The sequence below is a fragment of the Crinia signifera genome, chromosome 9 (genome assembly GCF_055691185.1).
Source record: "Crinia signifera chromosome 9, ASM5569118v1, whole genome shotgun sequence".
Classification (NCBI taxonomy): Eukaryota; Metazoa; Chordata; class Amphibia; order Anura; family Myobatrachidae; genus Crinia; species Crinia signifera.
The window spans coordinates 2,238,718-2,257,675 of record NC_139225.1 but is presented as its reverse complement, the minus strand read 5'-3'; the positions used below and the strand labels follow the sequence as shown (position 1 = coordinate 2,257,675).

At 47.3% G+C, this 18,958-nt stretch overlaps 1 protein-coding gene across 3 annotated transcripts in view; it reads left to right on the top strand.

Moving 5' to 3' along the window:
• Positions 1-408: 408 nt before the first annotated feature.
• Positions 409-18,958, top strand: part of ABL1 (ABL proto-oncogene 1, non-receptor tyrosine kinase) — a 176,869-nt gene continuing 158,319 nt past the window's right edge. For 2 of the 3 annotated variants that reach the window (XM_083160876.1, XM_083160875.1), the window contains exon 1: positions 410-1,347. In XM_083160876.1, the coding sequence (XP_083017002.1) occupies positions 1,212-1,347 (136 nt within the window). In that variant the 5' untranslated portion in view covers positions 410-1,211. Of the gene's footprint in view, positions 1,348-18,958 lie in introns of all 3 variants that reach the window. The other variant, XM_083160872.1, reaches the window with a different exon arrangement.

The window sequence follows — 18,958 nt, the reverse complement described above, 5'->3', positions numbered from 1 at the left end:
TGTGTGTATGTATGTATATGTGTGTGTATGTATGTATGTATGTATGTATGTATGTATGTATGTATGTATGTATATGTGTGTGTATGTATGTATGTATGTATGTATGTATGTATGTATGTATATGTGTGTATATGTGTGTGTATGTATGTATATGTGTGTGTGTATGTATATATGTATGTATGTATGTATATATGTATGTATGTATTATGATTGTATGAAGCATGAATGATTATGATAGTTGTACTACAAAGTTTCCAAGTGTCCCATTCCAGCAGACTGACTGACTGCCCGAGTCCCTGGCTTGTACACAGGGCAGAGCACAGAGCAGTCACACTGGGCGTACACTGCGCATGTGCAGGAGTAGCAGTTACCTAGGTGCAGCCAGCGCAGCCAACCTGTACGCGGAAGTGACGTCACGTACGTCACAGCGTCTCCCAGGGCAGCAGAAGCAGAAGCGGCCAGGGCCCAACATGGCGGCGGTCAGGGCTGTATCTCCCGGCTGCTGAGATTTAGGGGGTCACCGCGTCCTGTCACCGCTTCTCCTGTGTTATCGGGGAACGGTACGGGCGGACCGAGGGGGAGCTCGCTCCGGTGACCCTACGCATGCGAACCTTCCGCTAAATCTCCCCAATATAACGGTGTATCCAATGGACCGGTGAGCCCCCCAGCCCTGGGGATGACCAAGGAGGTGACAGCGGGGATACCTCTCTCACAACACCGCTGCTAGAAGGCTAGTCCATGTCCTCAGGGCACCCTGACCCCCCTGTGACACCAGGGACCCCCTCCTCCTACTTGGAGTCTGATCTGTATTGTGTGGCCCCTGTGCCATGACTGCCATAGGGCCCCCCTGAGTGTTGTATCCTCTTATTACCTGATTTATGCACCAAGCTGGTTTAATCTCATGAACATTTGCCAATACCCTGTGGTCTCCAGGACTGAAATGGGGTAGTCTGCATAACCCACAAACCACATCCGTCTTCCCAAGTGACTCCATAGACTGGGCGGAAGAAGCTGTTCCGCATGTGCATATATATATATATATATATGTATAGCTTTTTTTTTTTTTTTAACTCCTAGCCTCACTTAAACTTAAGTCGCATTGTTGACCAGTCAACTTTTTGGATGCTGTGAATACAAGGAAACGCAGTGACGGCCGAAATAAACAGATTTGTTTACGTTTTTGTTTTCTTTTTGCAAACTCTGCTCATCCTATGGGTCAGCAGCCTGGAAAAGTGCTCGGGGACCAGAGGAGGCCAAGTCTGCCTGCCTTACCCTTTATCAAAGGAGTCGGGAAAAAAGACTCCGCCAGGCATGGCGGCCCTCATTGCAATGTTTTTGTGGAGCACGGTAAGTAAATGTTTATATCCTGAGGTTTGCTGTGTTACCACTGCTGGGTAATGAGTCTTATCGCCTGGGTTACCGATGCATTCCATTGATTGTAAGGATGGGTTTGGCCTTTATGTGCAAGGTGCGTTTTCTGCGGAGCAGCTTCGTTCATGGGTTAATCTTGACCTGTACTTCTGAAGATCTAAATATATGGAACAATTTATTTTTTATTGAGAAGTTTTCTTTACTAAAGATTTCTCTGGATGCAGCAAAAGGATAATTACCTGTTTTCATTCATTATGTCAACACAGCTGGAAAATGACAGAATGACCTGTTGACATAGTGAAAAAGTCAGTGTTCGTTTTAGATGTCAACTTTGTGTACACCAACATAACCCTTATATCCAATATTTGCTCCCTTTGTAGCTAGCAAGAGTTCACCTTTGTTGGGACAAGTCACAATTGTCTAAATCGAATTACGTGAAACAAGTTGGTCAATAGGAAACGGCTTTTGTTTCAGTTCTGGTCTGCTTATCAGACTGGGATGCGGTCACTATGTTGACATGCCAAATGTGTAATAGGAGGACAGGGTCAATAGGTCGACAGGAATTTCCACAATTTTGTTTTTGTGCCGAGCTGCGGTATTTCATGCCCTACCATCCACTACGGCATTGTGGGAGAATTAAATGGTGTCGTGCGCAGGGATGCACCGCGAGCAATGCAACGGGACACGGTACACTTAGACGGTGTCCATGTCACCTATGTGGACATTCGGGACAAAAATGCTTGAAAAACTCATGGTGACCATTTGACACTTGACCTTTTCACCCTGTCATCCTTAGCTATGTCGGCCTGTTTCAGGTGTCTACCAAAGGGCTGTTGACCTTCAATGGTCGACTCAATGACTGATACCCATCAGGCTAATTATTTGTTATACGAATGGGTATAGCTATTAATAAACTCTAACGACCAGTGGTTTTATGTTTGTGTCACGGTTCCCCACAGTGATACTGATGCTCATCAATACCTACCTGACATGCAGCAATATCCCCCTTACTGGCATACTTTATCCCTGTGGGCGAAGGGTCATTGGGAAATGGGCATGTATGGCAGCTGTCAATATATTCACCTAGCGGCTTATCTCGGCATGGATCCAGCAAAGCCCTGGAAGCGTAGCTGCTCTCCATTGCTGACTATAGGTAATGAACAAACAGATAAGAACCGCGCTGAAAACAAAACAATATATATAACATTTTGCTTCTATTTACTCAACAAAATGAATTCACTGGTCAGTGAAGATATTAAAAAATATTGGTACTTGTTTCCTAGCACGGCCACAACGATCATGATCGTGGGCATCGTGAGTAAAAATCGCCCGCGATTTCCCATAGGAAACAATGTTAAATGGCTCAATTTACCCAAATCATCATAGGGAACAATGGTAAATGGTCCAGAAACCCCCCAAAACACCCCTGAACAGTGAAATGTCCCCCCAAAAGTAGTTTACGCCACCCCACGATCAACGCGAACCCGAAGCGTGGCGAGCGCAGCGGTACGCGTCCTCCGAACTTTTCATACCCCCACTATCCACGTCGGCGTGGAGTTGAGAATAGAATAGTGTGGCGAGCGCACGCGGATACCTGTGAAGCCCGCGAAGGGACGCGTTTACCTGTGAAGGTATCCGCGTCCCCTCGCGGGGCTCGCTGCGCTCGCTCGCCACGCTTCGTGCTCGGTGGCTCGCTGCGCTCACCACACTATTCTATTCTCAACTCCACGCCAACGTGGATAGTGGGGGTATGAAAAGGTCGGAGGACGCGTACCGCCGCCCCTCGCGGGCTCGCTGCGCTCGCCACGCTTCGGGTTCGCGTTGATCGTGGGGTGGCGTAAACTACTTTTCGGGGGACATTTCACTGTTCAGGGGTGTTTTTGGGGGTTTCTGGCCCATTTACCATTGTTTCCTATGATGATTTGGTGAAATTGAGGCATTTAACATTGTTTCCTATGGGAAATCGTGGGCATCGCGGGTAAATTGAGGCATTTAACATTGTTTCCTATGGGAAATCGGGGGCATCGCTTCTGGACCATTTAAGCCTTTTTTAGCCGCATACGACGCGACCGACGCGATTTTGACTTTTTACAATGCATTTCAATGGGAAAATCGGGGGCATCGCGTCGGTCGCGTCGCAGACCACTAGAAATTACACCCGATGCCCGCGATTGTGGCCGTGCTAGGAAACAAGTACCAAAATATTATATATCACAAACAAACATTGAATAGACAATTAAAAGACATATCCAGACTGATGGACTTAGACCGTTTTAACAGCTGATTAGCAATAACCTTTGTTAAGGTGCCTTGAATTAAGTATTAAAGAGCCATTTTTTTCCCCAAATGTTTTTATTGAGCCTCAATAAAACAAAATAATAATGCAATACATCCAACAATGGATGGTGACATAGGAGTAATGACAATGAGGTTCAAATACCATTTTCAACATTTTCCTTAACAAATTGACTAAATAGATAAGGGAGGGAACTGTCTCCCGATACAGTCGAGAAAATATAGATATATAGAAATCTATCGATGATTATCGATAAATGGGTATGAGAATTTCTCTAAACATTAAGCTCGACCTGAATATTCTAAAGAGCCATCTTAATTTGTCCTTTTGTAAAAATAATATGTACTGATGAAAAAATGAATGAATGAATGAATGAAAATAAATAGTCTCTTACTGTATCCTATCTGGCCAGACAGAGAACAGGTCCCTTTCCGGGTTCCTGCAGTGTGGCGTTCCCTGTATATTGAAGTTTGTGTTCAGCAGTAACACATTGGTGATGGTGCTGGGGGTATGTTTAAATTGCCAGAGGTGCAGGTTCCTGGCAGAGCCTCCTTATATTTCAGTCGGGTTTAGATGATGATGGCGCGTTTCCCCGCCTCCTAAACGGTGTCAGCGGCTCCTTCAGATCAGAATATCTATAGATAATAATTAAGTATTTCCAAAGCAAAGAAGTCTTTACTGTAGAATATATTGGGGATGGTGTTAAGTCCTTAAAGCGGTCACTTTGTTTTTTTTTAAGGTAGAAGTAGTCAAAGCCTTTTTTTGTTTTTGGCAAGAAGTAATGCAGCCTTGTTTACGCCATTACAACGGGTCTTTAATGCTTCATTACAATACCACTAAAACTTCATTACAAGGAGGTCAATGATTATTCATTTTATAGGAACATAGTTGAGTATCCTGGATAATTGTCGGTTAAAAGCTAGCCGAATAATCTGGACATCATTGAATACCACCCAAGTGTATACTTTTTCTTTCTATTCCTACTGTTGCTGTTTATAGAAGTGTAACTTGTTTCATTTGATATTTCTATGATCCCTCAGTCACGCCACCTTTGCTGTCTGTCTGTTTAGTGTATACAAGTCCGTGATTCATGTATTTTCGAAAGCTGTGTCATTGAATTACGCTATGTGAAGCCCAGCAATCCTGACAACTCAGAATGAAAACCATTCCATTACCTGCCTCTAAGCCGACCACCATAAATACGATTAAAACCTACATTATTGCCTTATTGGCTCTGTTGTCATCTGTCAAAAGACTCAAATCGATCCGTTATGTGGAACTGTGATGACAAAGTGATAAGTGTAATATGTCAGCCATATATAATATGATTGTGGATAGCTTTCCTTGTCAAAAGGTTAAGTGTGTTCTTTCAGTCAACATGTGGAGTAAAATAAAAAACAACTTCGTTTAATAAAGACAAATGCTACAAAGTGTAATATTAGGCCAGGTTGAGCAACTCTTCGGTCATGTTCTGCTTTGTTCTCCATATTACACCTGCTTGTTCCCGTTACGGTCTAACTTTTCTGTAGATTACATTGTGAAATCCACGCACCAGTTTTTGAGCACTTCATATGGCTAATGGGTATCATGGTATGCATTTACATGATTGAACTTAGACTGTTTGGGGTATTCAATTAAATGCAATGTAATATCGCATGTCAGTTTGGTGTACATAGCTCACATATATAGCGGTATCCCAACATCATGCGTAATGTAGGGGTGAAGATGTGTCATACACACTGTCATATTCTGCCACGTCTTTAGTGATTGTACTCAGTGAAAAAATGTGAATCCCGGGTACCCCTCACTTTATAAAGTTGGGGTCCTACTCCTGTGTTTCTGGGTCCTATCAGATATTATGCTTTTAAGGGGGTGAAAGAAGGGGTCAGATGGTGGGGTGAGGTTAGAGGGGGGGGGGGTAAGGTGACAGGGCAAGGATGGTGATGTGGTGTGGTGAGGTGAGATTGGGGGGTGTGAGAGGGGTCAGGGATAGGGAGGGGTGAGATGAAACGGGTCTTGTTCTTGCCAGTATCAGTTCTGGGTTCTACAGCCACCTATCGGGCTCTTCGGTGCCAGCCTCCTGCTCTACAGGATTTGCTGCTGCAGAGTGCGTCTCTGTGGACCCGCTGAATTTGTAAAACTTCGTTCTGCAGTTTAGGGTAAAATAAGTGCTAGGTATTTACCCATTTGTGATCTCTGGTCTCAAGATGCATACACACAGAAAGTATGCACAGCGGTGATGCAGAAAATGCTCAGTTCATTCTGTACACACAGTGTCCTTGCCCAGAAAGTATGCGCAGCGGTGATGCAGAAAATGCTCAGTTCATACTGTACACACTGAGTGTCTTTGCCCAGAAAGTATGCGCAGCGGTGATGCAGAAAATGCTCAGTACATACTGTACACACTGAGTGTGTTTGCCCAGGAAGTATGCACAGCGGTGATGCAGAAAATGCTCAGTACATACTGTACACACTGAGTGTCTTTGCCCAGAAAGTATGCACAGCGGTGATGCAGAAAATGCTCAGTTCATACTGTACACACTGAGTGTGTTTGCCCAGAAAGTATGCACAGCGGTGATGCAGAAAATGCTCAGTTCATACTGTACACACTGAGTGTGTTTGCCCAGAAAGTATGCGCAGCGGTGATGCAGAAAATGCTCAGTTCATACTGTACACACTGAGTGTCTTTGCCCAGAAAGTATGCGCAGCGGTGATGCAGAAAATGCTCAGTACATACTGTACACACTGAGTGTCTTTGCCCAGAAAGTATGCACAGCGGTGATGCAGAAAATGCTCAGTTCATACTGTACACACTGAGTGTGTTTGCCCAGAAAGTATGCACAGCGGTGATGCAGAAAATGCTCAGTTCATACTGTACACACTGAGTGTGTTTGCCCAGAAAGTATGCACAGCGGTGATGCAGAAAATGCTCAGTTCATACTGTACACACTGAGTGTCTTTGCCCAGAAAGTATGCACAGCGGTGATGCAGAAAATGCTCAGTTCATACTGTACACACTGAGTGTCTTTGCCCAGAAAGTATGCGCAGCGGTGATGCAGAAAATGCTCAGTACATACTGTACACACTGAGTGTGTTTGCCCAGAAAGTATGCGCAGCGGTGATGCAGAAAATGCTCAGTTCATACTGTACACACTGAGTGTGTTTGCCCAGAAAGTATGCGCAGCGGTGATGCAGAAAATGCTCAGTTCATACTGTACACACTGAGTGTCTTTGCCCAGAAAGTATGCGCAGCGGTGATGCAGAAAATGCTCAGTTCATACTGTACACACTGAGTGTCTTTGCCCAGAAAGTATGCACAGCGGTGATGCAGAAAATGCTCAGTTCATACTGTACACACTGAGTGTCTTTGCCCAGAAAGTATGCACAGCGGTGATGCAGAAAATGCTCAGTTCATACTGTACACACTGAGTGTCTTTGCCCAGAAAGTATGCACAGCGGTGATGCAGAAAATGCTCCGTTCATACTGTACACACTGAGTGTGTTTGCCCAGAAAGTATGCACAGCGGTGATGCAGAAAATGCTCCGTTCATACTGTACACACTGAGTGTGTTTGCCCAGAAAGTATGCACAGCGGTGATGCAGAAAATGCTCCGTTCATACTGTACACACTGAGTGTGTTTGCCCAGAAAGTATGCACAGCGGTGATGCAGAAAATGCTCAGTTCATACTGTACACACTGAGTGTCTTTGCCCAGAAAGTATGCACAGCGGTGATGCAGAAAATGCTCAGTTCATACTGTACACACTGAGTGTCTTTGCCCAGAAAGTATGCACAGCGGTGATGCAGAAAATGCTTAGTTCGTACTGTACACACTGAGTGATTTTGTGGGGGTGGATGGCTTTCCTTAGCAGGACACATGATACAGTCGTGTCCCAGGGCTGTAAATGGGATCACATATGATGCATCGGATGTAGCCACTGGGGAGTTGCCGAGGTACGTTAACACTGTATAGTGTAATGTGCGCTAATCGGATAGCGGAGTCTGAGCGTCTCACTGTATTGAAGGCTTCCTTTAACTAGAAACCTGCTTTTACAATTTAGTTTCAGAATTTCTGTATTTCTTTTGTCAGTACCAGATTCTGTAATGCGCATTACCTGATACCCTGCGGCCTTTTCATTACACCGCTTTATAAAGCTCACACGATTACAGCTCACCAGGCTAACGCAGTGCTCAACAGATGGTACTTTTCTAGAGCGCCATCCATTGGAACTATTCTGCCTGAATTTGATACTGAGCTAATGTTCCCCATATGTTCAGCACTTATCTTCTAGTATCTCCACATAAGCAGCAGGGTTTAAGGCACTAGCTGGGGGGGAGGGTGTGTGTCTTAGAAATAATCCTGTTCTGGAGTGCGGGAAACCAACAGACCGTCGTGGTGCATTCTCATAAATGTCACTGGCTGTCTAAGAACTCTGTTCTGAAACTAGCTGTCATTGTGAGAGATGGCCAACCAAATCTTGTTTCTTAACCACTTTCTTGTGGTGACATTTGTAGGCTGGTTCTGGAGACAGATATGCAGCATGTTGCCCTCTCCAGATAAAAGCTGTTCTATGTCTGCAAATAGGAGGCAGCTATAATTCTGGTGATATGATTGGGTGCCTCTTGGCTCAGTGATGTCTGTATTGGTCCCACCCATAAATGGCTGCCTCCACAATGACTAGGTGACCTGTTGTTGGTCTGATTTTAATTATGTTTAACTTCTGTGCTTGCTTATTCCCTTCTCGCATGTCCCCTTTTTGATAAGATGCAATAATTTGTCCCCTTGTCATTTAACCCCTTGAGTTGTGGGTTTTCCTGGGGCAGGACAAACCTACCAGGGCAAGTTTGTCCTGCCCCAGAAATACTCAGCACAGAAGGGGCAGTGGCTGCCTTCTGCAGCAGCCTCTGCTCCCCTGGGGCTGCTGCTGCCTTCGGCTGTTTCCGGCTGCTTGGAGGGCATTGGGCTGTTTGGGAGTGGCTCGGTGTTCGGGCGCTCCGCCGGTTGGGTGCCCGAACACACAAGCAGCCCACAAGATGAAATGGCATGCTCTTCCTCAGCCAGTGACTTGTTTACTTCCTTTTCTGAGCTCTTTGCCACTTTCTCCCACAAGTGAGGATGAAGTATCCGCACTCTTCTTATCTTCCTACTCCACTAACCACTGACTAAAGTAGTCAATGATCTGACCACTGCTAAGTCTAAAGGCAATTTCTCAATTCTTATTTTTCTAGATCTCTCAGCTGCCTCTGACACCATTGACCACTCTCTTCTCATACAAACACTACAATCCCTAGGTCTTCAGAACACAGCCCTTTCTTGGTTCTCTTCCTACCTATCTAATCGCTCTTTCAGTGTTCACTTCTCTGATTCTACCTCCTCCTCACTACCTCTGTCCGCTGGAGTACCACAAGGCTCAGTGTTAGGTCCTCTGCTTTTCTCAATCTATACCTCCTCATTTATACCCCTTTTACACCAAGAAATAACCCAGGTCGGACCCAGGTCACCGTTGGTGTAAAAGGGGTCAACCAAGGTCCAGTAACACTGGTCTCCTACCCAGGTCCTGACCAGGGTTGAACACTGGTTGGACCTGGGTCGTGGGCGGTGTAAATGGTACCAACCCAGGTTGGGACATCTGGGTAGTGCTGAAAGGATACCAGAAGTGCTGGACGCCTTTCCACAGTGCGCTGCAGTAGCAAAAGACAGCAGCCAGGAAGGATACGGGCAGTGCACACAGAAATCATAATTGGATAATTGGATGCAGTATCATTTATATTATTATTATTATTATTATTATTATTATTATTATTATTATTATTATTTTTTTTTTTTTTGGGAGGGGGGGAAGCACATGGGAGATTCGGTCTGCTGCTGCAGTGGAAGGGGCTGGGGGAGCACATGGGAGATGTTGCACTTTTATACCGCTATGTGCGCTTGAGCAGTGAATAAAACTTTTTGAAAAATATTTTACTAAATAAAAAAACCAACATTTTTCAGTGCTAACTAGTCATGTCTTTTAATTTTTATTTTAAATCATTGAGGGAAAGTTGGATGGCAGTTTATCCTAAAAACGACATTTTTAATGTCATCCATAGGGAAAAGCAGTGCTGACCCAGGTTCAGTGTAAACGGTGCAGACCTGGGTCCGACCTGGGTCACAGTGCTGTGTAAATGGGGTATGAAGCTGGGTCCAACCCTGGAAACTCCCATGTTCAAAGACCAGGGTCCGACCAGGGATTTTGGTGTAAAAGGGGTATTAAACTAATCAACTTATTTGGATTTCAGTATCACCTGTACACTGATGATACTCAAATCTATCTATCCTCCCCAGAATTGTCACCAGTATTGCTCTGTGTCTCTGCTAAATCATCTTTGATGTCATCTCGCCACCTCAACATTTCCAAAACAGAATTAATTATATTCCCACCAGCCAAGAGTAGTTACCAACCTGATATCGCTATCTATGAGAACACAACAATTAATCCTACTCCACAAGCTCGCTGCCTAGGGGTCATCCTCGACTCTGAAATGTCCTTCATTCCTCACATTCAATCTGTCTCTAAATCATGTTACATGCATCTAAAAAACATATCCAAAATTCGTCCGTACCTTACACAAGACACTGCAAAAACTCTAATCCATGCACTCATTAGATCACGCATTGACTATTGCAATAGCCTCCTTACCGGTCTTCCCAAGAACAGACTCTCACCACTGCAATCCATGCTGAATGCAGCTGCTAGGCTGATCTTCCTGGCTAGACGTTCATCTGCTGATCCGCTCTGTCAGTCCCTCCATTCGTTGCCTGTATATTACCGCATTCAGTATAACATACTTCTACTTACATACAAAGCCATCACTCTGACTACACCGACTTATATCTCTTCACTTATCTCAAAATATATCTCCACCTGACGTCTGCGTCTCTCATCCACACTCATTACTCCTACTCACGCTCCCACTTACACTTGCAGGATTTTTGTTTGGCAGCACCCACCCTATGGAATGCCCTTCCACGCACGCTAATACTCTCCTCTAGCCTGCAAAATTTCAAGCGTTCCCTGAAAACTCCCCTCTTCAGGTAGTTTATCATATTCAGGACCCCCACACAACCTCCAGTAGCATTCATATCTAATTGCAACACATCAGGACCGTCTAGTAATCTGATGGGACTGCCATGCTATGGAATTCTATCCTTATGTATCCCCCCTATTATCCCTATAGATTGTAAGCTTGCGAGCAGGGCCCTCCTACCTCCATGTCGGTTTGTATCTACACAGTTTGTTTAATCACTGTTGTTTCCAATTGTAAAGCGCAACGGAATCTGCTGCGCTATATAAGACGCTGTAACGGAATCTGCTGCGCTATATAAGACGCTGTAACGGAATCTGCTGCGCTATATAAGACGCTGTAACGGAATCTGCTGCGCTATATAAGACCCTGTAACGGAATCTGCTGCGCTATATAAGACGCTGTAACGGAATCTGCTGCGCTATATAAGACGCTGTAACGGAATCTGCTGCGCTATATAAGACACTGTAACGGAATCTGCTGCGCTATATAAGACGCTGTAACGGAATCTGCTGCGCTATATAAGACTCTGTAACGGAATCTGCTGTATAAATAAATAATAAAATAATACAGCAGCGCAGCTTAGCCCAAAAAAGTTTTCTTAAGGGGCCCAGACTATGCCCTCTCTAATGGTTAGCCACACCTCTGTGGGAGCTGGTCACACCCCCTTTAGAGATTGGCCACGCTCATAAATATGGGCCCCTACCACTGCATTCCTTAGTGAGTCCTCTAAGTCTCAGTCCGATGCTGGCTCTCTACATAAGTAAATGTCGTTACTGATAATTATGTTCACAACTTCCCCACAGCATTACTTTGATCTGCAGAGAATCCATTTAAGTTGCTTATATTTCGGCCGACCAAAAACTTGTAGCGCTGAATGTGCAGGATTTTATCCCCAACATTCCTCTTTAAGATTTAATTTTCTCATAAAAGTTGATGTTACTTATGATTACATTTTAAGGTCCTGCTTCTCACTGATTTTAATTATTTTCTTTCCATACTCTACAAAATCTAAGCTAATGTGATTTATAAAATATTTAAGGAGCGATGCTATTTCTCTGCGCAGTATTACATTTTACTCAGTGGATTCTCTTGGTATGTTAAAAAGCGAGGGAGAGACAGTAGTTGCATAAATGATCTAGATAGTTGTCATCGCCTTTCCCCCGCTGTTTCTGCTCCTAATGCGGCCTTTGTAAAGTTGAAGCTATCTGACACTCCAAATGTACCTGTATCGACCGCTCTGGCCCTTTATTCTCATCTGTAATTGTACTGGTCGCGTAAACAGGATTCCTTTACCCAAAATATGCATTAATGGCGTTCACTTCTGCATTGATTGTTACTGTCATATTTTTGTTTTTGTCTTAGACAAAAGATTATTGGATTTTTACCCATTTTTACTTAGCGAGAGTGATGTAAACAAGGGCCGTAAGAGGGTGAATGGACACATACAGTTTCTATTGACAAGATGACCCGGAGCGTCGATGTACTATGGATTTTTTTGCTCTCTCTCTAGAAGAGTTAATTAGACGGTGTAATTGCATGTCTGTCATCCCTGGGCAGTTACATGCTGACATCTAAATTGACTGCAAACTATTATTCAACAGCAAATCTAGAATTTATATTTTTTGTTTAGACATCTCTAATAAAAAAGGCTATCAATCTAGACCAGTGATTCTCAACCTCAGTCCTCAAGATCCCCACACAGTTCACGTTTTGTAGGTCGCCCAGCAGGTGCACAGGTGCACTAATTACTCGCTGACACATTTTAAAAGATCCACAGGTGGAGCTGATTATCTCACTTGTGATTCTGTGTGGAGACATGGAAAACATGCACTGTGTGGTCGGTCCTGAGGACCGAGGTTGATAACCACTGCTCTAGACTCTCTGATCTGCCCCTATGTGTTCAGTTTTGTTTTCTGAACGTCATCAATGCTTTTTAAATATACTGTCACTTTCTGTTGTTACTTCTTACAGAAGTGAATTGTGAAGTTCAGTTCTCCGCTCTCCAGTTCATCAATGTGAAATTGGTTTGGACAGGTTGTTTGTACACCACTGTGAGCCTCGCAAAGCGTTCAGTCTCGCCTGGTAATATGTTCTGGTACGTTATTGGCCATCATACCGAGCAGTCTGCCATCTAAGCCCAATTGCCAAATGATCAGGAACATCACCAATTTGGACATAAATTGCTCACATTTTTTTTTTTTTTTTTTTTTTTTGGTATGTGCCTGGGCTACTGCTAGTTATGGGATCCTACCTATCATTATTCAAAAATTAGTAAAATCGGAGGGAGTTGGGCATTTGTTGAGGCCTGTTATGGAGAGGCAGTTTTTACACTATGGATACTGTTGCAGTCATTGAAACAAGGAATACAGTGATTCGGTGTAGTCCTAAAAACTTGTGAGCTCTGCACAAGATTCGTCAAATTTGATCAGATCGTGTGCACATCATTCTGGTGTATGGGGTCCTTTACAGAGGTGGAGGTACAGTGCACTCGGACATTGAAATAAGGAAGCTACAACAGACAGTGAGTTCCAACAGTGATATTTGGCAGCATTTCGGAGGGCAGGTTTGGCATGGCTCCCCCTGCTGAGCCACCTCAGGTGCATACCCTCATGAAGACTAGTTCTGTTGGGGTACATTTTCAAGGTTAAAGAGAAGTATTTTCAAAGCCACTGATTGTGGGCAGTTCTGGCTGAGGGATTTAAAGGGGCAATAAAATGAAATGCAAAGTATGTCTGGTTTTGTATTCAGTATTATTGCTGCTTCAAATCCCACTTCTAAAGGGGCATACACACGTAGAGATGTGTGCTAAGCTATTTAGGGTACACCATTTCCCAGATCACCCATGGAGACCCCATACACATGCAGCGATGTGTGATAAGTGATTTCACTTAAGCAAATAAATAACAGTCTGGGTATTGGGTCAGGATGACGTAGATCGCCATCGCTCATTCTGTACACAGAGGGATTTGCAGTCACTTGCTAAGCAGTTGACTAGATTTTAACTGCATGCACTGACTTAACTAGCGGGGGACAGGTACAGGCGGGATCGACACGCTCGGGGGCATACACACGGAGCTATCTGTGCTTACCTTATAAGCAATCTAGTCACATCACTTGCTTGGTGTGTACGCCCCTTACAATTGTCTCCTGGAATCAGACTACCTGGAGGTGTCAAGGGTGTGGGGTTGGGTACCTGGGTGGGCAAGGGAATGCCCTGGAGGGAGTGTGGGGACGGCTGCTCTGGAGGGGGTGTGGGGACGGCTGCTCTGGAGGGGGTGTGGGGATGGTTGCCCGGATGATCAAGGTCAAAATGTTTATTCCAACTTTTTCGAAAAACCCTGAAACAATAGAAAAATAACATTTTCTGTATCCTAATATGCTGGAAAGACGATAATTAAATTAAAAACTGCTATTTTCCAACCATCTTTTCTTTTATTAAAGGCATTACAAAGTGACAAAGCAGGTGTGTGATACATACAGCATTACCATGATCTCAAGAGGAGTGTAGCTCACAGGCAACATGAAAAGGGCAACACAAGTTCTTACATTTTGTGCGTCCACAATTCAGCATGTGGACCTCCCAGTTAGTGCACCACGTTGGCGCGCCATGCGTCAGGATAGGTTCCCCTCTCCGCTAGCGCTGTGCTCAGGACACGCTACCGTTCCCAGTCATAATCCATGTGGACCTCCCAGTTAGTGCACCACGTTGGCGCGCCATGCGTCAGGATAGGTTCCCCTCTTCGCCAGCGCTGTGCTCAGGACACGCTACCGTTCCCAGTCAGAATCCATGTAGACCTCCCAGTTAGTGCACCACGTTGGCGCGCCATGCTTCAGGATAGGTTCCTCTCTCCGCTAGGGCTGTGCTCAGGACACGCTACCGTTCCCAGTCAGAATCCATGTGGACCTCCCAGTTAGTGTACCACGTTGGCGCGCCATGCTTCAGGATAGCTTCCCCTCTCCTCTAGCGCTGTGCTCAGGACACGCTACCGTTCCCAGTCAGAATCCATATGGACCTCCCAGTTAGTGTACCACGTTGGCACGCCATGCATCAGGATAGGTTCCCCTCTCCGCTAGCGCTGTGCTCAGGACACGCTACCGTTCCCAGTCAGAATCCATGTGGACCTCCCAGTTAGTGTACCACGTTGGCGCGCCATGCTTCAGGATAGGTTCCCCTCTCCGCTAGCGCCGTTCTCAGGACACGCTACCATTTCCAGTCAGGATCCATGTGGATGGGGAAGGTATGAAGTTCAAAAATGGAAAAAAAGCATGAAAAACACATGCCGACCATTTCCATGTGACACCTAACGATAACTGATATAAGAAAAACAATGTACAGTACAGTAAAATTAATAGAAAATAAACTGCTCCAGCTGAACCACAGGCTCATTCTTTTGGTCCAGTTACGTGCGGTCATTGCCCGATAATTGCTTCATCTGGGGTTATCCAATTAGCCCCAATAAGCTGGTGGGTGCCGCAAACTATTTTTTTCCACTGTCTCCGACAGGCGAAACCAAAGCCCTAAAGGCAGCTAAGTATCCGAGCGAAAACAAGGCTTCGGTGGCTGGAAACGCAGGTTGTGCTGAACCTTGTTCGGGTGACCAAGTTGGATAGCCTGGAAAAATTTTTTAGAACATTGGTGAAAAAAGACCAATGGGCAAAACCATGTGCAATGCAGGTGGGGCAGATGTAACATGTGCAGAGTGGGTGGGGTGGGGGAGCTCTTGGGGGGGGGGGGGGGGATTTTTTGTGTTTCAAAATGTGATGTATTCTGTATAAATTAGTGTGCTAAAACGTTGCTTTAGTTTCAATAGACCTTTAGACGGGTAATATTGAAGGTTACCACTGTCGTCTGTGTTCCGTAACAGAGTATGCAGCATCTGTGACTCCTGGGTGATGCGTCAGTCAGCGTCTGCTGGAGGGAGAGGATGTGTGGCTAGAACACAGGAGCCCATATGTGGGCAGCAGAGGGCTAGTCTGTGACTCCGGAATAGTGCATCAGTCAGCGTCTGCTGGAGGGAGGGGATGTGTGGCTATAACACAGGAGCAGAGGCTAGTCTGTGACTCCGGGATGGTGCATCAGTCAGCGTCTGCTGGAGGGAGGGGATGTGTGGCTAGAACACAGGAGCCCATATGTGGGCAGCAGAGGGCTAGTCTGTGACTCCGGGATGGTGCGTCAGTCAGCGTCTGCTGGAGGGAGGGGATGTGTGGCTAGAACACAGGAGCCCATATGTGGGCAGCAGAGGGCTAGTCTGTGACTCCGGGATGGTGCATCAGTCAGCGTCTGCTGGAGGGAGGGGATGTGTGGCTAGAACACAGGAGCCCATATGTGGGCAGCAGAGGGCTAGTCTGTGACTCCGGGATGGTGCGTCAGTCAGCGTCTGCTGGAGGGAGGGGATGTGTGGCTAGAACACAGGAGCCCATATGTGGGCAGCAGAGGGCTAGTCTGTGACTCCGGGATGGTGCATCAGTCAGCGTCTGCTGGAGGGAGGGGATGTGTGGCTAGAACACAGGAGCCCATATGTGGGCAGCAGAGGGCTAGTCTGTGACTCCTGGGTGATGCATCAGTCAGCGTCTGCTGGAGGGAGGGGATGTGTGGCTATAACACAGGAGCCCATATGTGGGCAGCAGAGGGCTAGTCCGTGACTCCGGGATGGTGCGTCAGTCAGCGTCTGCTGGAGGGAGGGGATGTGTGGCTATAGCACAGGAGCCCATATGTGGGCAGCAGAGGCTAGTCTGTGACTCCGGGATGGTGCGTCAGTCAGCGTCTGCTGGAGGGAGAGGATGTGTGGCTAGAACACAGGAGCTCATATGTGGGCAGCAGAGGGCTAGTCTGTGACTCCGGGATGGTGCATCAATCAGCGTCTGCTGGAGGGAGGGGATGTGTGGCTATAACACAGGAGCTCCTGCCATATGTGGGCAGCAGAGGGCTAGTCTGTGACTCCGGGATCGTGCATCAGTCAGCGTCTGCTGGAGGGAGGGGATGTGTGGCTATAACACAGGAGCCCATATGTGGGCAGCAGAGGCTAGTCTGTGACTCCGGGATGGTGCATCAATCAGCGTCTGCTGGAGGGAGGGGATGTGTGGCTATAACACAGGAGCTCCTGCCATATGTGGGCAGCAGAGGGCTAGTCTGTGACTCCGGGATGGTGCGTCAGTCAGCGTCTGCTGGAGGGAGGGGATGTGTGGCTATAACACAGGAGATCCTGCCATATGTGGGCAGCGGAGGGCTAGTCTGTGACTCCGGGATGGTGCATCAGTCAGCGTCTGCTGGAGGGAGGGGATGTGTGGCTATAACACAGGAGCCCATATGTGGGCAGCAGAGGCTAGTCTGTGACTCCGGGATGGTGCGTCAGTCAGCGTCTGCTGGAGGGAGGGGATGTGTGGCTATAACACAGGAGCCCATATGTGGGCAGCAGAGGCTAGTCTGTGACTCCGGGATGGTGCATCAATCAGCGTCTGCTGGAGGGAGGGGATGTGTGGCTATAACACAGGAGCTCCTGCCATATGTGGGCAGCAGAGGGCTAGTCTGTGACTCCGGGATGGTGCGTCAGTCAGCGTCTGCTGGAGGGAGGGGATGTGTGGCTATAACACAGGAGCTCCTGCCATATGTGGGCAGCAGAGGGCTAGTCTGTGACTCCTGGGTGATGCATCAGTCAGCGTCTGCTGGAGGGAGGGGATGTGTGGCTATAACACAGGAGCCCATATGTGGGCAGCAGAGGCTAGTCTGTGACTCCGGGATGGTGCGTCAGTCAGCGTCTGCTGGAGGGAGGGGATGTGTGGCTATAACACAGGAGCCCATATGTGGGCAGCAGAGGCTAGTCTGTGACTCCGGGATGGTGCATCAATCAGCGTCTGCTGGAGGGAGGGGATGTGTGGCTATAACACAGGAGCCCATATGTGGGCAGCAGAGGGCTAGTCTGTGACTCCTGGGTGATGCATCAGTCAGCGTCTGCTGGAGGGAGGGGATGTGTGGCTATAACACAGGAGCCCATATGTGGGCAGCAGAGGCTAGTCTGTGACTCCGGGATGGTGCATCAATCAGCGTCTGCTGGAGGGAGGGGATGTGTGGCTATAACACAGGAGCCCATATGTGGGCAGCAGAGGGCTAGTCTGTGACTCCTGGGTGATGCATCAGTCAGCGTCTGCTGGAGGGAGGGGATGTGTGGCTATAACACAGGAGCCCATATGTGGGCAGCAGAGGGCTAGTCTGTGACTCCGGGATGGTGCATCAGTCAGCGTCTGCTGGAGGGAGAGGATGTGTGGCTAGAACACAGGAGCTCATATGTGGGCAGCAGAGGGCTAGTCTGTGACTCCGGGATGGTGCATCAGTCAGCGTCTGCTGGAGGGAGAGGATGTGTGGCTAGAACACAGGAGCTCCTGCCATATGTGGGCAGCAGAGGGCAGAGTCTGTGACTCCGGGATGGTGCATCAGTCAGCGTCTGCTGGAGGGAGGGGATGTGTGGCTATAACACAGGAGCCCATATGTGGGCAGCAGAGGGCTAGTCTGTGACTCCGGGATGGTGCATCAGTCAGCGTCTGCTGGAGGGAGAGGATGTGTGGCTAGAACACAGGAGCTCATATGTGGGCAGCAGAGGGCTAGTCTGTGACTCCGGGATGGTGCATCAGTCAGCGTCTGCTGGAGGGAGAGGATGTGTGGCTAGAACACAGGAGCTCCTGCCATATGTGGGCAGCAGAGGGCTAGTCTGTGACTCCTGGATGGTGCATCAGTCAGTGTCTGCTGGAGGGAGAGGATCTGTGGCTAGAACACAGGAGCCCATATGTGGGCAGCAGAGGGCTAGTCTGTGACTCCTGGATGGTGCATCAGTCAGCGTCTGCTGGAGGAAGGGGATGTGTGGCTATAACACAGGAGCCCATATGTGGGTAGCAGAGGGCTAGTCTGTGACTCCGGGATGGTGCATCAGTCAGCGTCTGCTGGAGGGAGGGGATGTGTGGCTATAGCACAGGAGCCCATATGTGGGCAGCAGAGGGCTAGTCTGTGACTCCTGGATGGTGCATCAGTCAGCGTCTGCTGGAGGGAGAGGATGTGTGGCTATAACACAGGAGCTCCTGCCATATGTGGGCAGCAGAGGGCTAGTCTGTGACTCCGGGATGGTGCATCAGTCAGCGTCTGCTGGAGGGAGAGGATCTGTGGCTATAACACAGGAGCCCATATGTGGGCAGCAGAGGGCTAGTCTGTAACTCCGGGATGGTGCATCAGTCAGC